This window comes from Hyperolius riggenbachi, chromosome 4 (assembly GCF_040937935.1).
Source record: "Hyperolius riggenbachi isolate aHypRig1 chromosome 4, aHypRig1.pri, whole genome shotgun sequence".
Classification (NCBI taxonomy): Eukaryota; Metazoa; Chordata; class Amphibia; order Anura; family Hyperoliidae; genus Hyperolius; species Hyperolius riggenbachi.
Genome location: NC_090649.1, coordinates 393,756,242 through 393,779,472, shown reverse-complemented (window position 1 = coordinate 393,779,472; position 23,231 = coordinate 393,756,242). Strand labels below are relative to the sequence as shown.

Genomic DNA, 23,231 nt, shown 5'->3' with positions numbered 1-23,231 from the left:
AAATAATTTGTCCACGTTTCACCATGTTCAACACATTACTTACACTTACAAACATTCAACATACAATCTCCTGGAATTTCCACTTGGCTTCATAGGGAAGGCTACACGTGTGTGTGTGTGTGTGTGTGTGTGTGTGTGTGTGTGTGTGTGTGTGTGTGTGTGTGTGTGTGTGTGTGTGTGTGTGTGTGTGTGTGTGTGTGTGTGTGTGTGTGTGTGTGTGTGTGTGTGTGTGTGTGTGTGTGTGTGTGTGTGTGTGTGTGTGTGTGTGTGTGTGTGTGTGTGTGTGTGTGTGTGTGTGGTGCGTGTGTGTGTGAGTGTGTGTGTGTGTGTGTGTGTTTATAAATACTCCTGCCTTTTTGTCCCCCTCCCTAGTGTACCTTCTGCCGTCTCCACTTGCTTACTGCCCCTGAGCTGGTCTTTCATGTAAAGCCAAGCTCTGCACTTACCAGCTCTTCAGGTGCTCAGAAAGAGTGTTGGTTTACACATTTCTAAAATGCCTCTGTAGTAATGTTTAAACACATTGCAATAGTTGCTTTAGGAATTTCTGAAGAGGCATTTTAGAATTGTTTTCTCTAGAACAGCTCTACATAGGGACTTGCTGTCTTGTTTCCTTGGTCAGGTGGTGCAGGAGTGTTTTATCCACAACCTTCGCTGATCAGGAGTCCACTGAGCTTTTAGATATCTCCTTACCATGAGGAGCACATAGCCAGCTGCTTGCATATCCTACTGCTCTAGGTAGGGAATCAGAGCAGTGCTACAGATTGGATTATTCCTGCTGTTACAATTTTTAAATAGAATCAGAGACGAAGCGCCCTCATGTATTTTACCATATATATCAATGGGAACATGACAGTAAACACCTACTCTGCTCTTTGTTTCATTGTTCACCGCTCAGTCTGTGTGTTATCAGCTCTGATAAGAATCCCTGACTGAGCATTCAGTCTAGCTTTGCCCTGAATCATTATAGCTGAGTCAGTCTTCTGTGATGTCTTTTCAAGCCCAAGTCTGCCCCCTTGTGGCTCTACATTCCTGCTATGTATCCTCCTAGCAGGAAATCAGAGCCAGAAGGGGGCAGGCTTGGGCTTGAAAAGACATAACAGAACACTGACTCAGCTATAATAATTCGGTGCAAAGCTAGACTGAATGCTCAGTCGGGGATTCTTATCAGAGCTGATAACACACAGACTGAGCGGTGAAGAATGAAACATAGAGCAGAGTAGGTGTTTATTGTCATGTTCCCATTGATATATATGGTAAAATACATAAGGGTGCTTCGTCTCTGGTTCTCTTTAAGGATTGGTAAATTAGTGATAATTCTGTTTACTGTTGGTAGCATAGAGCATCTTCTAGGTCAGTAAGGGTAAATATTATGCATTGTGGTACTCGCCCTCTAATTGTTACCTATGGAAGTGGGGGGGGGGGGGAGGGGCATGGCTGTTACAGACAGTAGCCCTGCTGGTGTAGGCAATGTGAGGAAGCCCAAGTTGTGGAGCCATTTGTGTGCTTTCCCAAGGTTTTTTTTTTTTTTTTAATCCAGCTCTTTTTCCCAGCCCAATGGAATATGGTAAATAGTGAAGGAAAAACTCATTCACAATCCCTTAGTTTCTAAACCCTAAACAGCTATCATGCAACTTTTTGGAGAAGGAACCCCTCAGTTTCCATATACGTCTTTGTCACATTGTGGAATGGTGATTTTGAGTAATAAAATATTTAGAGATGATTTTTTTGGGTGTCGGATTTATTCTGTTTTTCTTATGCAGATGGGAAGGAAAGCGGAGGTAGAAAAACCGAGTAACTGTCTGCACACTTTAATGAAAACAGGCTATTGAATTTCAGCCTGGTCACATAGAAAGCTGTGTTGACCTATTTCTGTAACTAGAGGTTTAACATTTAAGGAAGTGTGCTTAAAAAACTGCAAGCTTGCTATAAGAGCATGTACACATCTGGAAATCTCCTCTAAAGCAGATTTATGGACCACTAAGTGCCAGAGGCCCCAGTGGTGAGAATTATCCACTTTTTTTTCAACCTCTGAAGATATGAAAATAAGGGCTGGTTCAATGCAGTCTGGGGCAGTTTGTGAGTCTAGTGAGCAGTTCTGGGCTCGTTTGACAAATTGCCCTAGGTGTACCTGTGATTGACATTCATTTTGTAGGCCTCTTTTGTATTTTATGTATTTTTTTTTGTTTAAATATATAACTTGATTCCTCATACCCAACAGTTGGATTCTTCACATTAGTAGGTCCAGTCCTGCTACATTTCTAAAGATCTCAGCACTTCAAGTTGTTGTCTCGGGAAATAACATGTGGCTTCAAGCAAATGTGTCAAAAATGAGGTTATTAAGCTGAATGTATGTACAGGTATAATGGCTGACACCTGCAAGTTGCCTATTTTCTGATATGTGGTCTGTAGATTTTCTAAATGACATTTTCAGTGTCTCACGTTGGAACAGGAACCCTGTGGCATTTGGTTCTTTAATGTAGGAAAGTATGATTACTTAGAGCACAGGTGTCAGACTCAAGCCCATGAGGGCCATATCCATGCCAGTGTTTAGGATGGACTGAGGAATTGAGAAATGTGTTCTGCTTGATGTCCCACACCTTTCCTGATTCTGTCCCATCAATTAATTTGAGCTGTGGCAAAAATGTGTGAGGAAACGGGGTGTTTAAGGACTGGAGTTCAACATCCCTGGCTTAGAAAAAAAGATATCTTAATGTTAAATATGATTAAATATTACCTAGATTTCCGTGGGGGGGAGAGAATATGTTTTGTAGGGTTTTTTTTTACATCTTGTTTTGTCAGCGTAGACATTGTGTCCTTGTTGTAGAGCAGGGGTCAGGAACCTTTTTGGCGGAGAGAGCCATAAACGCCACATATTTTAAAATGTAATTCCGAGTCATACAATATGTTTCAACTGGGACAGTGCACATGCGCAGCAGAGGGCTCACGTCCCTGTTGCTATGGTGATGTGTACACAGTTGATTCTTCGGGCAGCGGAAGTCGCAGACACGTCTTCAGCTTCTCTTGGGTTTCAGCAACATCAGCAATTTCCCCAAGAGCCAGACAGGAGAAATACCAACTAACAGCTTGTACAATTAGTTAGCTGACTTGGGGGTTGATTCACTTTGTAGGACGAGATCCCCACACTTTGGCACAATAGGCTGCTTTTCAAGTGACAGACAGTCTATTGGGCCAATCAAAGTGCGGGGATCTCGTCCTACAAAGTCACTGGACCTGACAGGGTCCAGGGTGGGACAATTGGAGCGGCCGTTAGTTTTGGGGGGAGCGCGAGTAAGTTAGTAGTGCATGCTACAGCAGTAGCGTGCCTACTTTGAAAATTTTACTTGCGCTGTCACACTAAGCTGCGCTGCTTGAGCAGTGTAGCTTAGTGAATCAACCCCTAACTGTGAGCCAGATGTAGCCATCCAAAGAGCCACATCTGGCTCCCGAGCCATAGGTTCCCTACTCTTGGTGTAGAGGGTAATGATATTGTAGGTTTATTGTTTTGGCATTGCTCTGTTCTTTGGGTTTTTTTTATTTGCTTCGCAAAAGCTGTTTGAATTCTGAGGAAGTATATAAAATTACTTCAGAGGAATGGCTGTCAAGCTCTTATTATTTAAGTTATTTACTGTAAGTTTAGTCATGTACTTTTTACTTGCAAGGGAATAATTAAATATTTTCTTGATAAGATGAGAAAATATCTTGTGTTAGAAAACTCAGGAAAAGAAAGTTAAGTGAATTAGGGCCGCCAGTCTCTAATTCTTGTGTATTTTTCACACATAACGGTAATTATCAGAAGAATGATTGACAAAGGCAGCTATACAATAACATGATACATGGGGTTTATTTTTGTAACTTTGATGGTTTTGCTAAATGAGCATCCAGTTCAATAATTGGTGGCATCACGCAGTTTGCCGACATCAGACTGAAGAAGCTTTGTTATGTAGGCTGACACACTTTAACAAGTCGCTATTTCTGCATAAATGGTTAGGTCACACATTGCTAGAAAGCATTACTAATATTTGGAATTTCCTGTCAGCTCTACGTTTAACGATCATTTTCACTTGTAGATATTTGATTTGTGCAATGAGAATAGTTAATTTGTTTGCTTCTCACAGCTAGTTGGATTGCAGTAAGGTGTGTATTTTCCTTGTAACATTTGTGGAATTTCAGAGGGATTTAGAGGTGTATTCTTATTGTGATGTTTTTGACAGTGGCCAAGTGCATAGTGGCCAAGTGTGCTAGCACTCTCAGATTTCACCACTTGGATCCTGGACTACTTTCTCACACACCAGGGCCCTGGTTCAGTTTTCTCCTACCGGTAGTAGGATATATTTTCACACTATCCAGCAGTGGCTGGATACTGTAATGGTTAAGGGCTCTGCCTCTGATGTAGGAGTCCTGGGTTCAAATCCTGGCTCTTCCTACTCAGTAAGCCAGCACCTATTCAGTAAGGAGTTTATTGGCCAAGACTCCCTAACACTGCTACTGCCTACTGAGTGCGCTCTTGTGGCTGCCTCGCAAGCGCTTTGAGTCCGACAGGAGAAAGGAGCTATACAAAAAAAGGAATTATTATTACTATAACTTTTTAAGCCGCCAGTAAAACAACAGAATGCTCAAAATAGGTTTTATATTACTTTGTTGCTTACGTTTTGGTACTTTCCAAACTAAAAAGTTAAGCTGGCCATATATTGGTTGATGTGGCAAACAAATAGACCCCCCTCAGATCATAATCTGGTAAGAGAGGGATCTATCTGATCAAATCCCTCTACACAATGAACAGATATTTTCAATAAACTTTAGAATGAAAATCTGTGCCCACTGCCTGCTGTGTCTCCCCATCTGTTCCCCCCATTTCCCTCAGCCGTGCAGAGTGTAGGCAGCAGAGCTTACACTCACCTGTATGTTTCTTCTCTCCACCCCCAGGCACTTCTCCCTGACTCATCTCTCCGGGGGCGCCGCTGTCCTGTGACTAAGCGCTAAAGGCCAAACACAAACGCCACTATGTCATGTACCTTATGTGACCATTAGTGGACTCTTGTGTTTAGTCTCTCTGTAATAGTCACATGGTCAGATCCAGTGTTGTTCAAAAAGAAACAAAACATCCTAATTAATGTGATAAGTTTTAGATATAGGGTACCTCTATTATAGTAACTAGAAAGCAAAACTATGCTTTGGGGTTTTTTTTAGAGCTGGTTGTAAACTGAAATGAAAAGATTGTTGTAACAAATGGTTTATATATTAAATTACATGCAGTGCATGTTAATTATTTAAGGAAGGTGTAATGTTGTGACTTATTCCTAGTGATCTTGTACATCACAGTAATTCTCTTGCTTTTCCTGTCTTAGATACAGTCCTGGAGAAAGCAATGCACAAGTGTATCTTAAAGCCACTGAAAGGTTACATAGAGAACATGCTTAAGAATTTCCGCACTACGGACGGTTCTTGGAGACAGCTGAAGGAGAACCTGTTGTTAGTGAGAAAAAGGACCCCGCAGGAGCTGGGCGTTCTCACCCCAATGCCGGAAGCTGTGGATGTGGAAAAGATCAAGGTCAAGTTCTATACCATGCAGAAGATGTACTCTCCAGAGAAGAAAGTGATGCTACTACTGAGAATCTGCAAACTCATTTATACTTGTATGGAGAACAACTCAGGTACAGAGTTTCTATAGAAATGGAGTACTGCTAGTAAACCTGTGACATCTGAAATTAAAAAAACAAAACAAAACAGGGAGGAGGAAGCCTCTGAACCCTAAAGAGGCTTCCGTTGTCCTCTCCCACTGCCCTGTTCCAGTGCTGGGACCCCAAAAGAGTGGCCTCCCTGCGCACATGCACCATCCCGCTCGAGGTCTGACGGGAATAGAAAATCCCGATTGGGTCAGGGACGTAACTAGAAATCACTGGGCATCCCTGTGAAAATCTGGAAGCTCCCCCCCCCCCCCCAAGCCCGCTAGGGCCGTTTTTGGGGGCAGGAGGGGTCGCAGCATGAGAGGAGAGCATTGGCCCCCACATCGGTGGGGAGGGGAGCCACTCTCCCCCCCCACCTCACTTTGGGCTCTCCCCTAAGCACGCTCCCATCCTTCATTAAATAGGTGGCAGCGGCGGATGGAACACAGGCATACCTCTGTGTTCCACCGCTGAGGTTCGATCTCTAAGTGCTACATGCTAATTCCTGTTTATTAGAAAGTATCGTGTAGCACTTAGAGGTCGGACCTCAGTGGTAGAACACAGAGGTATTTCTGTGTTCCTGCCGGCACTGCTGCCACCAATTTAATGCTGGAGGGGGAGCGCTGAGGGGAGAGTCCGAGGTAGGGGAGGGGGGGAGTGCCCCCCTCCCCGACAATGTGGGGGCCAATGCTCTCCCATCATGCTGTGACCCATCCTGCCCTCTAAAATGGCCCTGAGTGGGCCCCAGGCCGCCCCGCGGGTTCAGGGGCTGCAGCCCCTATTGCTACGCCACTGGATCAGGTCTGTGCTACTTCAATGATGCAGACAGTTCGCAAATTGCGCAGCAACGAGGACCCAATTTGACCCAGGGAAGTACCCCTAGGGGCACTTTTTTCGCTACAGGTACACTGTAACAAACATATAAAATAATCTTTAGTGCAAGAAATAGCATTAAGCAATATGTATCCATCCTTTGAGATGGGTGGAACTGGAGAAAAGTAACAATTGCAGGTCTATAAGAATCAGATTAATGCACTTTAAGAATTTCAGAAGTTTTACCAAGGTCTAGAGTGTGTACATTTGTCCCCAATGTCATTGAGGTGGTCAGCAGTGATATTTCAATAATGACCAACCTCTATAGTTCTTATGTGAATAATAATTTACGATCCTGCAGAGGAGCACATCCCACCCATCCTCACCCCTTCCCTCTCCATATAACATAACAGGAGGCTCAGCTGGGAGCCCAGCAGCACGTTTGTAAAACAGTGTCTACAGAACTCTCACCCAAAGACTAAAACTAAAAGGCCTTTTAAATAATTTTGAGAACATTTTTTAAACAAGGTTGCATTTTACTCTGCTCCAAAATTAGCGAAGAAGGTAATTTAGGCACTGGCGTCACTGTGGCAAAATGGCCACCTCATAAACCGCAATATTAATTATGGCTATGCCAGCACACAGGCAGTAATTTGGCAGATAACTATCTGAATTAGGCAGCCGGCACCGATAAACTTAGGTGTGAAACAGGTGCGTTTATTGGCAGGAAATGGTGACAACGGGGTAAGTTAGGGCTAGGCATTGTTAGAAGGAGGGCTCTCTTGTGTGAGAGTAGGTTAGGGTTAAGTGTAAATATAGGCAAATTGTACCCCCGGGGGAACGCTTACGGTTAGACATTAGTAGAGGGAGGACTTATGTGAGAACAAGTTTAAGTTAAGTGTTAATAAAACATCAGTAAATATTTGCAATATTTTACTATTGGAATGAAATAATGGAAAATTGGTAATTTTGCCGATACTCCACTAGTGGCTTTCTAGTGGCACTTTTTTAATGAATGCCTAAATTAGTAAAAATGTAGGTACTACAATGTAATAAGTAATTTGTGATGTAATTTCTCTGCACTTACAAATCCTACATCCTCAGCTCAGTGCAACTATAATGTAAGCTTTTGAGAGAAATGTACTGTATATAAAGCAAATGTATCAAGCAAACAAGTGTAAAGGTACACACGTCCAACACTGTGCATGACCAACGCCACAACATGATCAACGCCACAACATGACCGACACCATGACAAACTCTTTACACAACTTGTATTTTTCATGCACCAGCCAACTGAATGACTAACCCGCTAACATACCGTGTGTGCAAGCGAAAGTATGGGCTGCATGACATGGCTGCATTCAAAACAAGTACGTTGTTCAAACAACACTGTACACACATGGCCAACTGCACAATATCAGCGTGTGAGTTGATCTGCCAGACGGATAGTGCAAACTGCCTGTTAACAGTCGCTCATCTAGTCATTTGCCACGCGTACACATGACTGTTTGTCAGCAAAAAGACCAAACTCAGATGACAATCAGGTGGTTTGGTTGACCGTATGTACGGGCCTTAAGAAGAGTTCTGGGGAGGTAGTATGCAGTACAGTCCTCAAGATAGATTTAGGAATCAGGCTGTTCAGTTACAGTGTATTTCTAGCATACTGTGTCTGCCTTGCTGCATTCCATGCTGTGCAACAGAATAGATAAATACTCCTCACTTACCAGTGTGGCCTCAATTCACTAAGACGTTTAGACTAGTCTACTGATGGTTTTCAGTCTACTGATGGTTTGGTGTAAATCGGTTGCATCAAGAGGGAATTCACTAATAATTACCGAATGTTTTAGACCTTTTCTTAGACTTAGGTCGGTAAAGCAGGGGAAATGATCAAAAGATGCAATTCACAAACTAGTAGCTATGACTGACATCCTTATCCTCTGATGAGCTCTCCTTTAGATACAATTAAACTCCTTCATAATTAATTCAAAATGTTCCATCCTCATGTCTAAAATACCTCACAGGAGTACTTTACTGACTGAAATCAGCTAGTCTAATCTCTGTCAGAGAAAGTGGGAGTGGTTACTCCTTGTTTGCCTTTGTGAATTGCATCTTTTGATCACTTACCCTACTTTACCGACCTAATTACCGAATGTTTTAGACCGGGTCTGAAAACAGGTCTAAAACATTACACCAAACCATCAGTAGACTAAAAACCATCAGTAGACTAGTCTAAACTGCTTAGTGAATTGAGGCCATATGTATGTGTCAGCTTTTCCCCCAGGCCTGGAACTGGTGTTTTGTGTCACGCCATGGTGACATAATGCCACGCTAACACAATAACGTGAAGTCACTCTTATAGGCCATTACAAAGAGCTGGAAAGGAGACCCAATGAGATCTGTGTATCAGTATTGCCTACCCCTTGCCTCATTGCAGTGCATCCAGCATACGGGCGTAGCACAGGGGTTAAATGATCTCTGGTTTGTGATATTTTTCTGGGACAGTCTTCTGCTGTGTACCATCTGGAGATCAGCTCAATAACATTTAAATGTGGGTGGAAATGGAATGTGCTCCAAATATCTTGTGCTCGATGCCAAAATAGGATACATACTTAGAGGGCAAAATGGTACATGCTTAGAGGTGTGGAAGTTAAGGATTGAAAGTGTGCTCCGACATGAGCTGCTGGGTCTGTAGCTGTTTAGTTTAGTACAGACAGATGGTCAGACATGCCATTTACATTGAGAATGCACAAAGCACTTACCTGAACGCACAGATACCTCAAGCCTTATGCTGGGCATACACTGCATTTTATTTCTTATCAATCGAGCCGCTGATGGCTCGATTGATAATTTCCGACGTGTCCGATCACGCGGATTCCGAGCTCGGTTCCCACGGCAGACAATGGAACAGAAACGAAGAGAAAATAAGAAGTGCCCGCGGGGACGAGCGGGAATCGATCCGGGCACACGCGGGGACAAGCGGGGACGCACCGGAATCGAGCCAGAGGCTCAATCCGGCGCAGAATTGCATCCGTGTATGCCCAGCATTAGTGTTTACTGTATGGGGAGAGCCCCTGCTGTAGTGCTCCTTACAGCTGCTGATAAAAAGTAATTGGACACTTTGATCTGGCTAAACAAACACAGAACACGGATCAGTGGATTTTTCTTCAGCAAGAATATGTGGAATAAAAACTTTACATTGTGTGCTGTGCAAGAGAAAAGTCTGCATGGCAGCCAGGCCATGTGACACCTGATTGTGGGCATCACATGGTCACTCCTGACTTACCCGCTCAAAAGCTGAACCCAGAGAGTGGAAGAAACCTGCAGCAGTGGCACATTTTGCCAAGGAAACCGGTGTTCTGTCCAGTTTTTTATTTCTATACATTGTTTCTACTCATTTACCCTGATTGCTTTTAGAATTAGCACTGTTCAGTTTTTGGTTTAGTTAGGTCTACATTAGATTACATAGTGAGGTGTTCTCTGCTTGTGCTGCGATATGCATATTTTTGCTCATGTTTTATCCCCCTTGTTTGTCCTTAGGGAGAATGTATGGAGCAGATGACTTTTTGCCAGTACTGACCTATGTCATTGCTCAATGTGACATGCTGGAGATAGACACTGAAATTGAGTACATGATGGAGCTGTTAGACCCGGCTCTGCTGCATGGAGAAGGTAAGATTCACATCTTATTAAGCATATGCACTGTAGACTGTGATGTGTAGACAAGTATCCCTGTTGTAACAGCTAGTTAATCTGATATCGGAGCAGGATGCAGATCTAACCTTTACCTCATAGTTGTTGCATTTGCAGGACTCTTTGTAAGAACCTCATATATGCTGTAAATCCTAACTGGGAACCACATGTATCCGCACTTCTGTTTCCTTAGTGTATTGATGTGGTATTGAGTGATTAAACTCATATGGACTCCAACTCCTGAATAAGAAAACTGTAGGTTACAGCAGTTATGTATAAATTGCAGCAACAGAAGTGACTCACTCTATTATAGTTGGGGAATGTTGATTTAAATGACAATATGAACAATACAAAGGTCTAATGGTGTAAATACGCACAGTGATAAAGCTGGTGCATACAGCACTGCATCATCTACTGATGTTCCAACCAAAGAATGGCCCCACCCATTCTATTGCATTTGAATCTGTCAATCAAATATTTAAAGAGACTATAAAGTCTAATGCTCGGTACACACAATGCAATTTTCTGACAGATTTACTGTCGGTTCTGATTTGCGATCTCATTTCTGATCGATTTTCCAATAGAAGTGAACAGTCATAGAACACACTTTGGCTTTAATTCACTAAGCATACTGCATTCAGTAATGCAGAAAACAGCGGATTTTTCTGAACACCAATTCACTAAGACTGAAAAGTAAAATTACCAACTAGTGAGGTAAGTTACTGACTTGTGCCATAAATACTTCAAGAAATGTTACTGTAATTCACAAAGATTCGAGCATTTGGTAAAACACGTAACAGTGTTTGGTATTTAACCTCCTTAGCGCTATACCCGACACTGTGTCGGGCGTACCGCTCGCTGGCCTCAGGAGTCCCCCATGCTTAATTCATTTGATCAAATGGCTGCAAAACCCGCACAGCTCTGGTCTCTCTATGGGGAGGATCTGGTTTGTGCATGATGTCATGTGCGATCCTCCCCATAGTGAAGTCCGGAGCTGTGCGGGGAGGCTGCGCCGATCGCTGTAGCCAGGCTGGGTAATGTATAAACGGGAGGATCGGGGGGTGCCAGACACCTGTACTAGCTATCCTAGTGCTAGCTAAAGGTTTTGCAGCCATTTGATCAAATTAATTAAGCATGGGGACACAAACTAACAAAACCTCCTGAGCGGTCAGGAGGTTAAGACCAGCTCTGATCTATCGGTAACTAGCAAACAGAATGTTATAACACTGACAGACTGAAGCAGAGAGCCAATAGGAAGAACTTTTTCACATATTCCCTTTGCATAAAAAGTTATAATGACCTGCTGACTCTTTTCTGTTCAACTCTCCTGCCGAGTCCCGTATGCACCGACTTCTGGTGCATAGCTCCACCCCATTTCATACGAGTGCCATGCCACTCTCTGTATGGGAGATAGAGCGTGCCATGGAAGCGCCTCAACAGTCGCATGCAAGGGAGACCAGGTGTTGTTTTTGCTCGCTTCAGAAAAGACAACAAACAAACAAACATGCCACACCTTGCCAGCAGCATAGATGGTGACTGTGATACATTTAGGAATGTAAATCAGAGAGAGGAAAGATTTCATAATGAGTAAACATTGATTAAATAATATGTACATGAATATAGTGAAATACAAGCAATTCATTCATTAAGTTAAATTGAGTAAAGTAAGGATTGAAGGTCAATAATTTAAGGTTTGAAGGTAATAATTTAAACATATAAAGTGGGTTGCAAAAGTATTCGGCCCCTTTGAAGTTTTCCACATTTTGTCACATTACTGCCACAAACATGCATCAATTTTATTGGAATTCCACGTGAAAGACCAATACAAAGTGGTGCACACGTGAGAAGTGGAACGAAAATCATACATCATTCCAAACATTTTTTACAAATAAATAACAGCAAAGTGGGGTGTGCGTAATTATTCGGCCCCCTGAGTCAATACTTTGTAGAACCACCTTTTGCTGCAATTACAGCTGCCAGTCTTTTAGGGTATGTCTCTACCAGCTTTGCACATTTAGAGACTGAAATCCTTGCCCATACTTCTTTGCAAAACAGCTTCATCTCAGTCAGATTAGAATGGACAGTGTTTGTGAGCAGCAGTTTTCAGATCTTGCCACAGATTCTTTATTGGATTTAGATCTGGACGTTGACTGGGCCATTCTAACACATAGATATGTTTTGTTTTAAACCATTCCATTGTTGCCCTGGCTTTATGTTTAGGGTCATTGTCCTGCTGGAAGGTGAACCTCCGCCCCAGTCTCAAGTCTTTTGCAGTCTCCAAGAGGTTTTCTTCCAAGTTTGCCCTGTATTTGGCTCCATCCATCTTCCCATCAACTCTGACCAGCTTCCCTGTCCCTGCTGAAGAGATGCACCCCCGAGCATGATGCTGCCACCACCATATTTGACAGTGGGGATGGTGTGTTCAGAGTGATGTGCAGTGTTAGTTTTCTGCCACACATAGCGTTTTGCATTTTAGCCAAAAAGTTCCATTTTGGTCTCATCTGACCAGAGCACCTTCTTCCACATGGTTGCTGTGTCCCCCACATGGCTTGTGGCAAACTGCAAACGGGACTTCTTATGCTTTATGTTAACAATGCCTTTCTTCTTGCCACTCTTCTATAAAGGCCAACTTTGTACAGTGCATGACTAATAGTTGTCCTATGGACAGAGTCTCCCACCTGAGCTGTAGATCTCTGCAGCTCGTCCAGAGTCACCATGGGCCTCTTGACTGCATTTTTGATCAGCGCTCTCCTTGTTCGGCCTGTGAGTTTAGGTGGATGGCCTTGTCTTGGTAGGTTTACAATTGTGCCATACTACTTCCATTTCTGAATGATCGCTTGAACAGTGCTCCGTGGGATGTTCAAGGCTTTGGAAATCTTTTTGTAGCCTAAGCCTGCTTTAAATTTCTCAATAACTTGATCCCTGACCTGTCTTGTGTGTTCTTTGGACTTCATGGTGTTGTTGCTCCCAATATTCTCTTAGACAACCTCTGAGGCCCTCACAGAGCAGCTGTATTTGTACTGACATTAGATTACACACAGGTGCACTCTATTTAGTCATTAGCACTCATCAGGCAATGTCTATGGGCAACTGACTGCACTCAGATCAAAGGGGGCCGAATAATTATCCACACACCATTTTGCAGTTATTGATTTGTAAAAAATGTTTGGAATCGTGTATGATTTTCGTTCCACTTCTCACGTGTACACCACTTTGTGTTGATCTTTTATGTGGAATTCCATTAAAATTGATTCATGTTTGTGGCAGTAATATGACAAAATGTGGAAAACTTCAAGGGGGCCGAATACTTTTGCAACCCACTGTATATACAGTATAATTGTGAATATTATTTTTATTTTATGGTCAGTCCAATAAAACTTCTTGGAGTTCTGCTTTAAAATATTGGATAAATATCTGCCCAGTTGTGGGTTAATAAGACAGATTGTTCCAAGGGGTACTGTCTGTAATTGTAACTTAAAAGCTACAGCAAGCCATACGTCACATTAGAATGGAACATGTTGGAAGTTCTCTGTTTTTCTAAGCTATTGCACTACATACCCATAATAGTGACGGTAATAATAAAACTGTTCCGCAGCTGCCCTCCTGTGTTTTCTTAGCACCATGAAACATTATTTTCCATTGCAGAATGTTATTGTGGACAAGTTTAGCTAACTAGTTCCATCCTGCTGAGTGACTGCTATGTGTGAGATAGACGGGACCTCCTTCTCCTCCCTTCCTGAACCTGCAAATAGAAACGTGCTGGGGATGCAGTCATTGTACAGGCCCTGCTAACTACAGATAACTGAGGGTAAAGAAGACACACATGGTATATATTTATACACATACAGGCAAAGCTTTCTGGGCATGAAATAATAACATGCAGACCTGCCAGACTAAGTTAGCTCCATATTAGTTACATACATCTGTTTAAATGTACAGTAGAGTCTCGGTTATCGGTAGCTCAAGTAACCGGCAGTCTCAACCAACTGGCAGTACTCACAGTGGTAAAGGGCAACTTCTTAGGCTTTTCGTGGGCTCTGCTGTGCTTAAAGGCTGCGTTACATGGCTTCCCCCAAGGTTAATATACTTTAAAGTACTGTAATTTAGCATTGAATACAGAGTTCATGGTATGTATAAAGCGTTGGGTATAGTACCGTATTAGTTAGGCCTAATTTTAACAATGAGTTGTTGCTGGATAACCAAGACTCTGCTGTACAAATAAAGCAGCCCATACACTCAGCCAATTTTCTGGCCGACCGATCGATCCCAATCGATCGATCGATCGATTGCAAATCGGTTGGCCAATCGACCGATCGACGGCCGATTTCGATCGATTTCGATGGATTTCCATCGAACTTGCAGGGTGGAAAATTTAGGTCGATCTGATGAGATTGCTTATCAGTTTGCATTGGCCTTAATGGAAATCTGATGGCAAAAAAATGCCATCAGATCGAATTTCAATAGATTTCAAACTGAAATCTATTGGAATTCTATCCTGGTAAAAAATGTTCTAAAAACGCATCAGATAGATCATCAGATGCATTTCTTATCTATCTGTTGCCAATCTGACGAGTGTATGGGCACCTTTAGAGATGGGATAGTTGAAATGGGCCCTGAGCAGAGCGTGTGGGTATGCATTTAAGCATACCCATGAATACATGGTAATACACTCTCACTTACTGGCCCGTTTTGTAAAGCTTACTTCCCCCGGTCTGGCCAGTGTAAATTGCATTGGGGCCGGCAAGTCTCAGCAACAACATGCTCTGACCCCGGAAGCGGAAGTTGGGTCATTGGTCTGCGCATGCTCCGGCTTACGTCACCCTCCTCTCAGCCTAAATGTGCACGCGCAGCACGTCATTGTGCACGAGAGAAGCTTCCGGGGTCACAGCGCGACTTTGCAGAGAGTCACCGGCCCCAATGCAGTTTACACCAGCTGGACTGGGGGGAAGAAAGTTTTACAACACGGGTGGTAAGTGAGAGGGTATTACCAAGTATTCGTGGGTATGCTTAAATGCATACCCACACAGTCTGCTTAGGATCCCTTTAAAATTAAACCCTAAGATGAATTAAGATGAAATGGGGCTGTAGACAAGGTAGTGGGTTTGGTGATCTTTTATGGCTCTTTTGGAAATCTGAGATGGAAGAGGGGTTAGAGAAAGTTGCAGTTGGGCCCCCTGACACTCTCTAGGCATCTGCTATTCTATTTATACAAACTAACCTTAGAAGGATTAAAGCAATGGACTAAAAAAGGAGGTGCCCACAAAAGATAACTTTTTTAAAACATTGAGAAGAGTATGAGTATATACGTGATAGGAAGTTACACAGGCTAAGGCTATGCTACACTAAACTCGGCCATTGGGTACCATCTCAGCTGAGAATCCAACATGGGTACAGGTGTCCACCCAGCAGGACTCCCCCATAGCCAACAAACAATGCAGCAACTACTGCTGGAATAATTGCCCTGATAGTGACTATACTGCAGGGCTAGAAGCTGGGTTTCTGCTCTGTCTGGTATATTTAGTAGGCTCTCAATAAAACTTTCCCGATGGTGCAGGGTAACGGTTCTGCCAAACAAGAGCAGTTAAAGCGTTTTTGGGTTTTAATACATTTGATGTGTTTGTTTTCCACCAGGAGGCTATTACTTGACAAGTGCCTATGGAGCGCTTTCATTGATAAAGAACTTCCAAGAAGAGCAAGCTGCCCGTTTACTGAATTCAGAGACCAGAGACACGCTAAAGCAATGGCACAAGCGGAGGACTGCAAACAGGACCATTCCATCTATCGATGACTTTCAGGTAGGACCTTTCACATTACTAGGGTGATATCTAGTCCATCATAGGAGTGTAGCAAGTGAAGAAACAAATCTGTAGTTTTACATTTGCTGAAAATGATCCATATTTTAGTAGTTTAGGACCTGGAGGAGGAAACACCCAGAATAATAAAATAAAAAAAATATTAAATATTAAAAAAAAATGAAACTGATCCAATTAACTGCGCATGGACAACTTGTTGTTCTTTATGACACTAGTTTATGCGTCATACGAGGGAGTTATGGCAATCAGTGGCCACCCATTATACCTCCAGTTGCATACTTGTAACATCTCCCCCACTGCAGTTATATCTATGCTGCGTATGCTGCCTGGAGTAAGGTGGTGGAGTATCAGTGGTCATTGACGGAATAGTCCTTATTGAATTTAGTACAACTTCTACTCAAGAATAGGAATGGTAATGCTTAGAACTCATGGAGAAGCATGTGATCAGTTTGATCAGCTGATAGATTTGGAAGGATCTGATTTGCTGGTCATGATCATGTGTTAAATCAGGAGGTCATCACAGCAAATTAGAACCTAATAAATCTATCGGCTGATCAAACTGATCACATGCTTCTCCATGAGTTCTTCTAAGCATTGCCATCCCTACTCAGGATGTTCAGATGAATTTAATTTGTAGCTGTTAGATATAAACAGTAGGCAAAGGCATTGAATTACAACTCAGCATTATGCAGTAACACGGTTTTAACTTTTGTAAAATCTTGCCGCTCCTAAGACAGTGCCTATTAACTATATAGCTTATAAAATAATGGGTAAGTTTGCACATAACGCATGAACAGTCATAAAAGATTGTATCTGTTATCTGTTTAACCTGTTAACAACCACAAATGAGTTATCTCACTTTAAGATAATGCACTACTTTTGACTTCAGCCAGCAGAATGCGTTCTGTTGTAAATTCTTGGCTTGCTTTGATCTCTCTTCTCCAAGCAGAAAAGATAGAAACTGAAAGCGAAAATCCTCTTTTATTGTCTCACACTGTCCCCTAGTGACAAGGGGCCATAAATACACATTACAGCAGTACTAATTAGAAGCTAGGAAATCTAACTATGAAGAGATAAAAATAAATGTCGTAAAATTAAATTGGCCTAGAGCACTTGCAAGCCTCTAAATAAATTAGCTGCTTAAGGGTTACATCCAAGTGTTACAGCATGATGCTACTTTTGGAATCTCCTGATTTATTATAGATATTATTACCAGCTCATATTTTATACTCAGGCATAACTTCTGTATTTTATTTTTCTAATTGCAGAACTACTTGAGGGTCGCTCTGCAGGAAGTAGACAGCGGGTGTACAGGCAAGACGCTAATAGTTAAGCCTTACACCACAACAGAAGAGGTGTGTCAGATGTGTTCCCAGCGGTTTAATGTTAAGGACTCTGAGAATTATGGCCTGTTCCTCTTCATCGACGACACATGGCAGCAGCTCAGCGAAGATACTTACCCACAGAAAATTAAGGCGGAGATTCATAGTCGACCAAACCTCCAAGTATTTCATTTTGTATACAAGCGCATCAATAACAGTCCTCAGGGACTCATCAGTTATGATGATGACAATTATGAGAACGATGACGATGCAGATTACTAAAAACTGACACACCATCTTCCAGAATGGCTGTTTTTGCACTCAAAATGGTGGTCTGCCAGGGTTAGTAGACTGCAGCAGTGTAAGATTCCTGTACTGGGTATACACTGTGCTCTCAAAGTCAGGACATGGCAAAGTTAAGGTACTTTGTACAATTAAGTCTAAAAAATACCTGCCTGAGCACATCAGTGGGCTTCCCGTGACTCCCAAGAAAACTGCCCTGAGCTGTACATTGACGAAAGAAGAGACAATCCCTGAAATGACGGCATTTAGTAACGTGGGACTGGCATTACTTCATGGTATTCCATTCTCAAGGAAGGCCATTAGAAAGGACATCATAACATCGTCCCCAAATTTATTTTTGTTTCTAAACAAATTATGTGTTGGTCGATAGCTGCTGATCTGCAGCGGTTGTCAGCCCTTTTTCCATAAAACACGCGTGGAAAGTCCTGTTATACTTGTAAATATCCTAAGGTACAGATACGTACCTTGGCTGACCTTTTGTAACACATTTTAAACATGAAGTTCATTTTTATGATGTATGTATTTGTTTAGTTTTTGTATAATTGACTTTTTTTTAAGCAGCTATTTCAGCGTGACCCGTACTGTACCCTAAATTTTAGATTTAGGTTTGAGTTGATGGATTCTGAAACCAACCTATTACGTTGATATGGGTTCTAAAATGTCTTCCTCTAAAATGAATTGGTCAGTGATGTTTTATTATGTGCTTGGCACCGCCCATAGTCTCTAAAGCAAGGTTGAATGCCTTAGCTTATGGACTTGTGGTGGGGGTGTGGCATGTAAGTATTTTTTGAATGGAGAAGGTGTTGCCGTACTGTTTAAGAAACCACAAGTGTATCAGTTTACTTCCAGTCAGCCATTGGAAGTGCAGGGATTAAACAAAACCACAGCACTGTTCATAACTCAGCACAGAAAATCTCTTAGCATTCAAAATTCCTATTACATGCCAGCATTTATTTCCCATGAGAACCTTAAAGCAGACCTTTTGGAATTCAGTGGCACCATCAGTGTGTGCTAAACAGTTCTGTGCATCTAAGGAAATGCTGTGAGGACAGGCAAAACTTCATCACCATTCTCTGGTGTCTGTGGTTTTAGAGCAGATTTCATGAAATCTTCTTTAGGAGCGGATATGTCATACTTGAGGAGATACTGCTGAATCCCTCATGAAGAGCTTCTTCTGCAGCTTTAGGTGAGAGGTCTTCCCACAAGAGACTCCTGCTTAGACGCCACCACCTTCCATACACTATAAATTAATGATTGATCAGGTAAATGATTGGTGTCTCCCTGATATTTATTGGGATTATCACCTTGCACCACGGAATGTTCGATTAGACTTTAACACATACCTGAATATCAGAACTGTCTCTCTCAGTTGAATTTGGATGATATGATGATTAACACAAGACTGAGAGGGCTTTAGTTTTTCACAGATCTTTGTTCCTTTCCATGTATTTATTAATTCAAATATCTCATAAAAGCATCTCATAGAGTATGGTAGCATTTACTTGGGGACCTGGCTCAATGATCGTACTGTCACTTACACTTTGATGGTCAGTTATTACATATGTAGTCTGAGGTACACATTTTGTCATAATCTATATCGGAGGTCATTCATTATGCCATTTTCACATGTGTACATGCTTGCCATGCAATATTTTCAGCTTTATATTTAACATGACGAATTCTCCTGCTAGTGGAAGTCCAGATACCAGGCAGTAAAGAGATGTACAGAGGAATAAATGGGGCCTAGTATATCAAAACAGGCGCTAACAGTCAAAATGAAGCTGTTGCCTAATGCAGCCAATCAGAAGCTTTGTTAGATTTACCAGCTGTCTCCTAATTGGATGCTTTGGGCAACTGTTACATTTTTGCCGTTTTGTTTTTTCTCTGTGTTGATCAGTTACCCCCCAATCACAGTATGATCCTACCAAGGGCTGTTATACACTGCGAATCGCAAAACATTGCAAAACATAATCGCAAGCAGTTGGAATTTTACCATGCGATTTTCACTGGATGCTAAGAACACAAGGAGGAAACGTAGAAAAAAATGCAGCATGCAGGTCTTAAGTGATCAGGCGAAATCACATTGCAATTGCATCACCCTATAAAAGGTTTCCTGTGGTTTTCGTTATTTTGCTGAGGTCCTTGCATTTTGCGATTTGCATGTGATTGGAAAACGCAGTAAAATGGTGTATAGTATAAAACAGATCTAAAACTGAAATACAGTTGCCCCCATTCCCCACCAGCATTTCCATAGGGTCAAAAAGTGTGCGTTCTATAAGATTATTTATGTTTAGCTGATTACATTACGTATATATCTAAAGAATTTTCTATACTAGATTAAACTTAGACTAGCAGTGCTGGTACCATCTGGTAGTGTGTATATGGAAAACATATTTAAGGAACTGTAATACACTCCATAAGGTAAATTGTAGGAGTTGCTTTGGACTGTACTGTAATCATGTATCTTTATATAAACGGCCTGAGTGACTGCAGATATGCTTCAAATATAGCATTAGGGATGAAATGTACCATAAAGAGTCACCAGGAAGAACATCTGAAATCAGTATTAGATTTTAGACATTAGTTCCATACTGGAAATGGTTTCTATAAAACACACTACCACCTTAAAGGGAGATGAGAGTGATATGGAGGCTGCCATATTTACTGTATTTCCTTGTAAACAATGCCAGTTTCTTGGCAGCCATGTTGATCTTCTTACATACGTAGTGTCAGTGTCAAAACCCTAGAACAAGCATATGGCTAATCCAGTAAAACTTGTGTCAGAGTACCTGATCTGCACATGCTTGTTCGGGGTCTATGGCTAAAGGTATTGCAGACACAGGATCAAGAGGACTGCCAGGCAACTGGTATTGTTTAAAAGGAAATAAATATGGCTGCTTCCATATCACTCTCACCTCTGGTTCCTTTTAAGTATGCCAAAATATTATCAGTATATCTATATGATTTCTGGAGAGTTACCATTATCATGTTTGACAACACTGACTGATGCAGGGCATCACAGTAATCTATATATATAATATTATTTAAGAGTCAGAAAAGAGTAAGGAGAAAAAAACACGCTAGTTGTTCATTGTAGATCGAGAACCGAGAATTCTGTAGCAGTTTCAGGCAAACTGCATGGGTTTCTTATTATGTTTTATCACTAGGTCATCAAATGTGCATGATGTGAGTTATCATTTAATATATAAAGACTCTCTTGCTGGCTCTAGAGTATCTCATCTGTGTATTGTAGTGGACTCTGTATTTTTAGTTTATATCATGCAAATTTGTCGTAGGCATTTTCTGCTTTATGAGATTGATTCTCATCTTTGTAATGTTTTAGCAGATTAACTTTCTATGTGTTTTAGTATCATTGTTGACAACAGGGGTCTGTTACATGTTATAACTGCATTCGGCAGGAAAGACAGGGAAGTAAATGAGGGCTTATATGTAAGTGAAAGACGGTGATGGGACAATGAATTGTTTATTTTAAACAGTTTACAGTGTGGCAGAGTTGATACAAATATTATAAGAAATTAATTTAGTGCAGGTACTGTACAGAACTGAAAAGCTAATTAGACTTTATGGCCACATCCTGTTTATACTGGGACAGGGCAGATTTAAGCTTCTCTTTTACAAAAAAAGGGAGATATTAAAGTCTCCTTCACTGTGGCATTTACATAGCACATCAGACAAAAAAATATGAATTTTTCCTGTACTGTGTATAGTGCTAGCATCCCCAGCAAAAGGTAGTTCCTATGTAGGTAAAAAGACAAACAAACCAACAAACCAGAAACTAGCTAAGGGAAAGCTGTAACACTGAAAAATACTTGCTTTTGGAATGCAGATAGTGTCAAGTGGGAATTTATTAAAGTAGCTAGGCGATCCCACTGACCTCCCATATAAGCCCCATGCTTGGGGGTTTGTGGTGTTGGGGTCAGCTTATACCTGCTCTGCCAGTAGCCAACAGTTGGGATACTGTTGAAAAGTTTAACTCGCCCATGTGAGATTTAAGTGCCATTATTATCACTCTGCACACATCCACATTTCAGTTCTACGGAGTCCTTTGCTTTGTAGAGCATTTCACACTCCTTTGTGTCATAGAATATAGAATATTTCATGATATCCAACCCATGACATCAGAGATTTAAAAAAAATGTGCCTTGTGCATTGATGGGTTATATTGTTAGGAAGGTATTTCAATGATATGCACACATTTCACTTGCAGCTATCATCCAATACATGTGGCTGCTAAGAGAACACAGAACAACTTAACCCATTTGTAGCTTCATAGGAATTATCTTGTTTCAGATAAGTGCACTGCTTTTGATCTGAATTGGCAGAACTCCTTGTGCTGTAAATTCTTGGAATGCTTTGATGTCTCTCTGCTAGCAGAGGATATAGAAACTAAATGCAGAAGTCCTCTGTTATTGTCTAACCCTGTCCCCTAGTAATAAGTGGGCATAAATACACATTACAGCAGTAATAATTAGTAGCAAGGAAATGTAACAAATAAGAAAAAAATATGCTAAAAGAAATTGGCCTACAGCATTTGCAAGCTTTAAATAAATGAATGGCTAAAGGGTTAAACAGTTGGGGTCAACTATCTGCAGTTCCATTCCCCACAATCTTCTGAAGGCTGGGAATAAAAACACTGTCTACCAGTAAATAGCAGTAGCAATAACTGTCAGTGGAGTATTACATGGGTTGGTTGAAGGTAACTTCACCTGACCTGTGCATGCCCCTAACAAAGGTTCTGTTATACCAGCACTGAAAAGGATTCTGGGTGGTATGGCGTGAGGTCAGACCAGCTCTTGGGTGGTGAGAGTAGCAACAGTTGCGAAGGGTTATAGTAAGTGATGTCAACAGATTTACTTGTAATATAGGTTTGTAACAGTACTGTACAAGTCTGCTGGTCCGGACAGCTAACACAATGTATTGGAAGATGTTTTGAAAGAAATCTTGAGATGGGTTTGCTGGACCATACCCTGAAAATATGTTAGATTATGCAAGAAACATATATGATTTCATAAAACACTAATTATTTATAGTATGTTCATGTTATGTAGATTGCCTTAAAGATAAACAGAACATTTGTGTATCAAAAATGCCAAGTTTGGATTCTGTATTGGTTAGAGGAGACTTGCCAGTCTGGTGAGTTTGATGTCAGATTAGTCTCCTCTGTTTCTTGTGACATGTATGTATTTTGCACAAAATAAATGACTATGTGGTTTTGGTTAACACTTTCGTTCTCATTTCTTACCAGCTTATGCAAAAACAAATACTTGTGTAGGAAGTATTCTTAAAGAGAAACTCTGACGTATCATAAAATGTAGTCAATTATTCAGGATACCCAAAATTTACAATAAATATCCTGGTTTCAGCAGCAGAAACACTTCCTATATCTATATATTGCTGTATATAATCCGAGTGATGTCACAGCCTAGGCTGTTTAATATGCAGAATTCCTCTCCCAGTGCATTCTGGGAAATGAAGTGTTATTTCATAATGTTGCACACACCTGTCCCACTTATGCCATCTTGACACACTGGTACCCCCTCCCCTTCGCGTTCTATTTGCAATATGGTCCATACTTGGCTGCGACCCCTAGGGTCGGGACCTGC

The 23,231-nt window shown here is 41.5% G+C and overlaps 1 protein-coding gene across 5 annotated transcripts in view; it reads left to right on the top strand.

Annotated features, from left to right (window-relative positions):
- Positions 1-22,848, top strand: part of RIN2 (Ras and Rab interactor 2) — a 227,302-nt gene extending 204,454 nt beyond the window's left edge. For all 5 annotated transcript variants that reach the window (XM_068232215.1, XM_068232214.1, XM_068232216.1 and 2 more), the window contains 4 exons: positions 5,346-5,651; positions 10,017-10,148; positions 15,801-15,964; positions 17,251-22,848. In XM_068232215.1, coding sequence (XP_068088316.1) covers positions 5,346-5,651; positions 10,017-10,148; positions 15,801-15,964; positions 17,251-17,586 — 938 coding nt within the window. In that variant the 3' untranslated portion in view covers positions 17,587-22,848. The remainder of the gene's footprint in view (positions 1-5,345; positions 5,652-10,016; positions 10,149-15,800; positions 15,965-17,250) is intronic.
- The last annotated feature ends 383 nt before the right edge of the window (positions 22,849-23,231 follow it).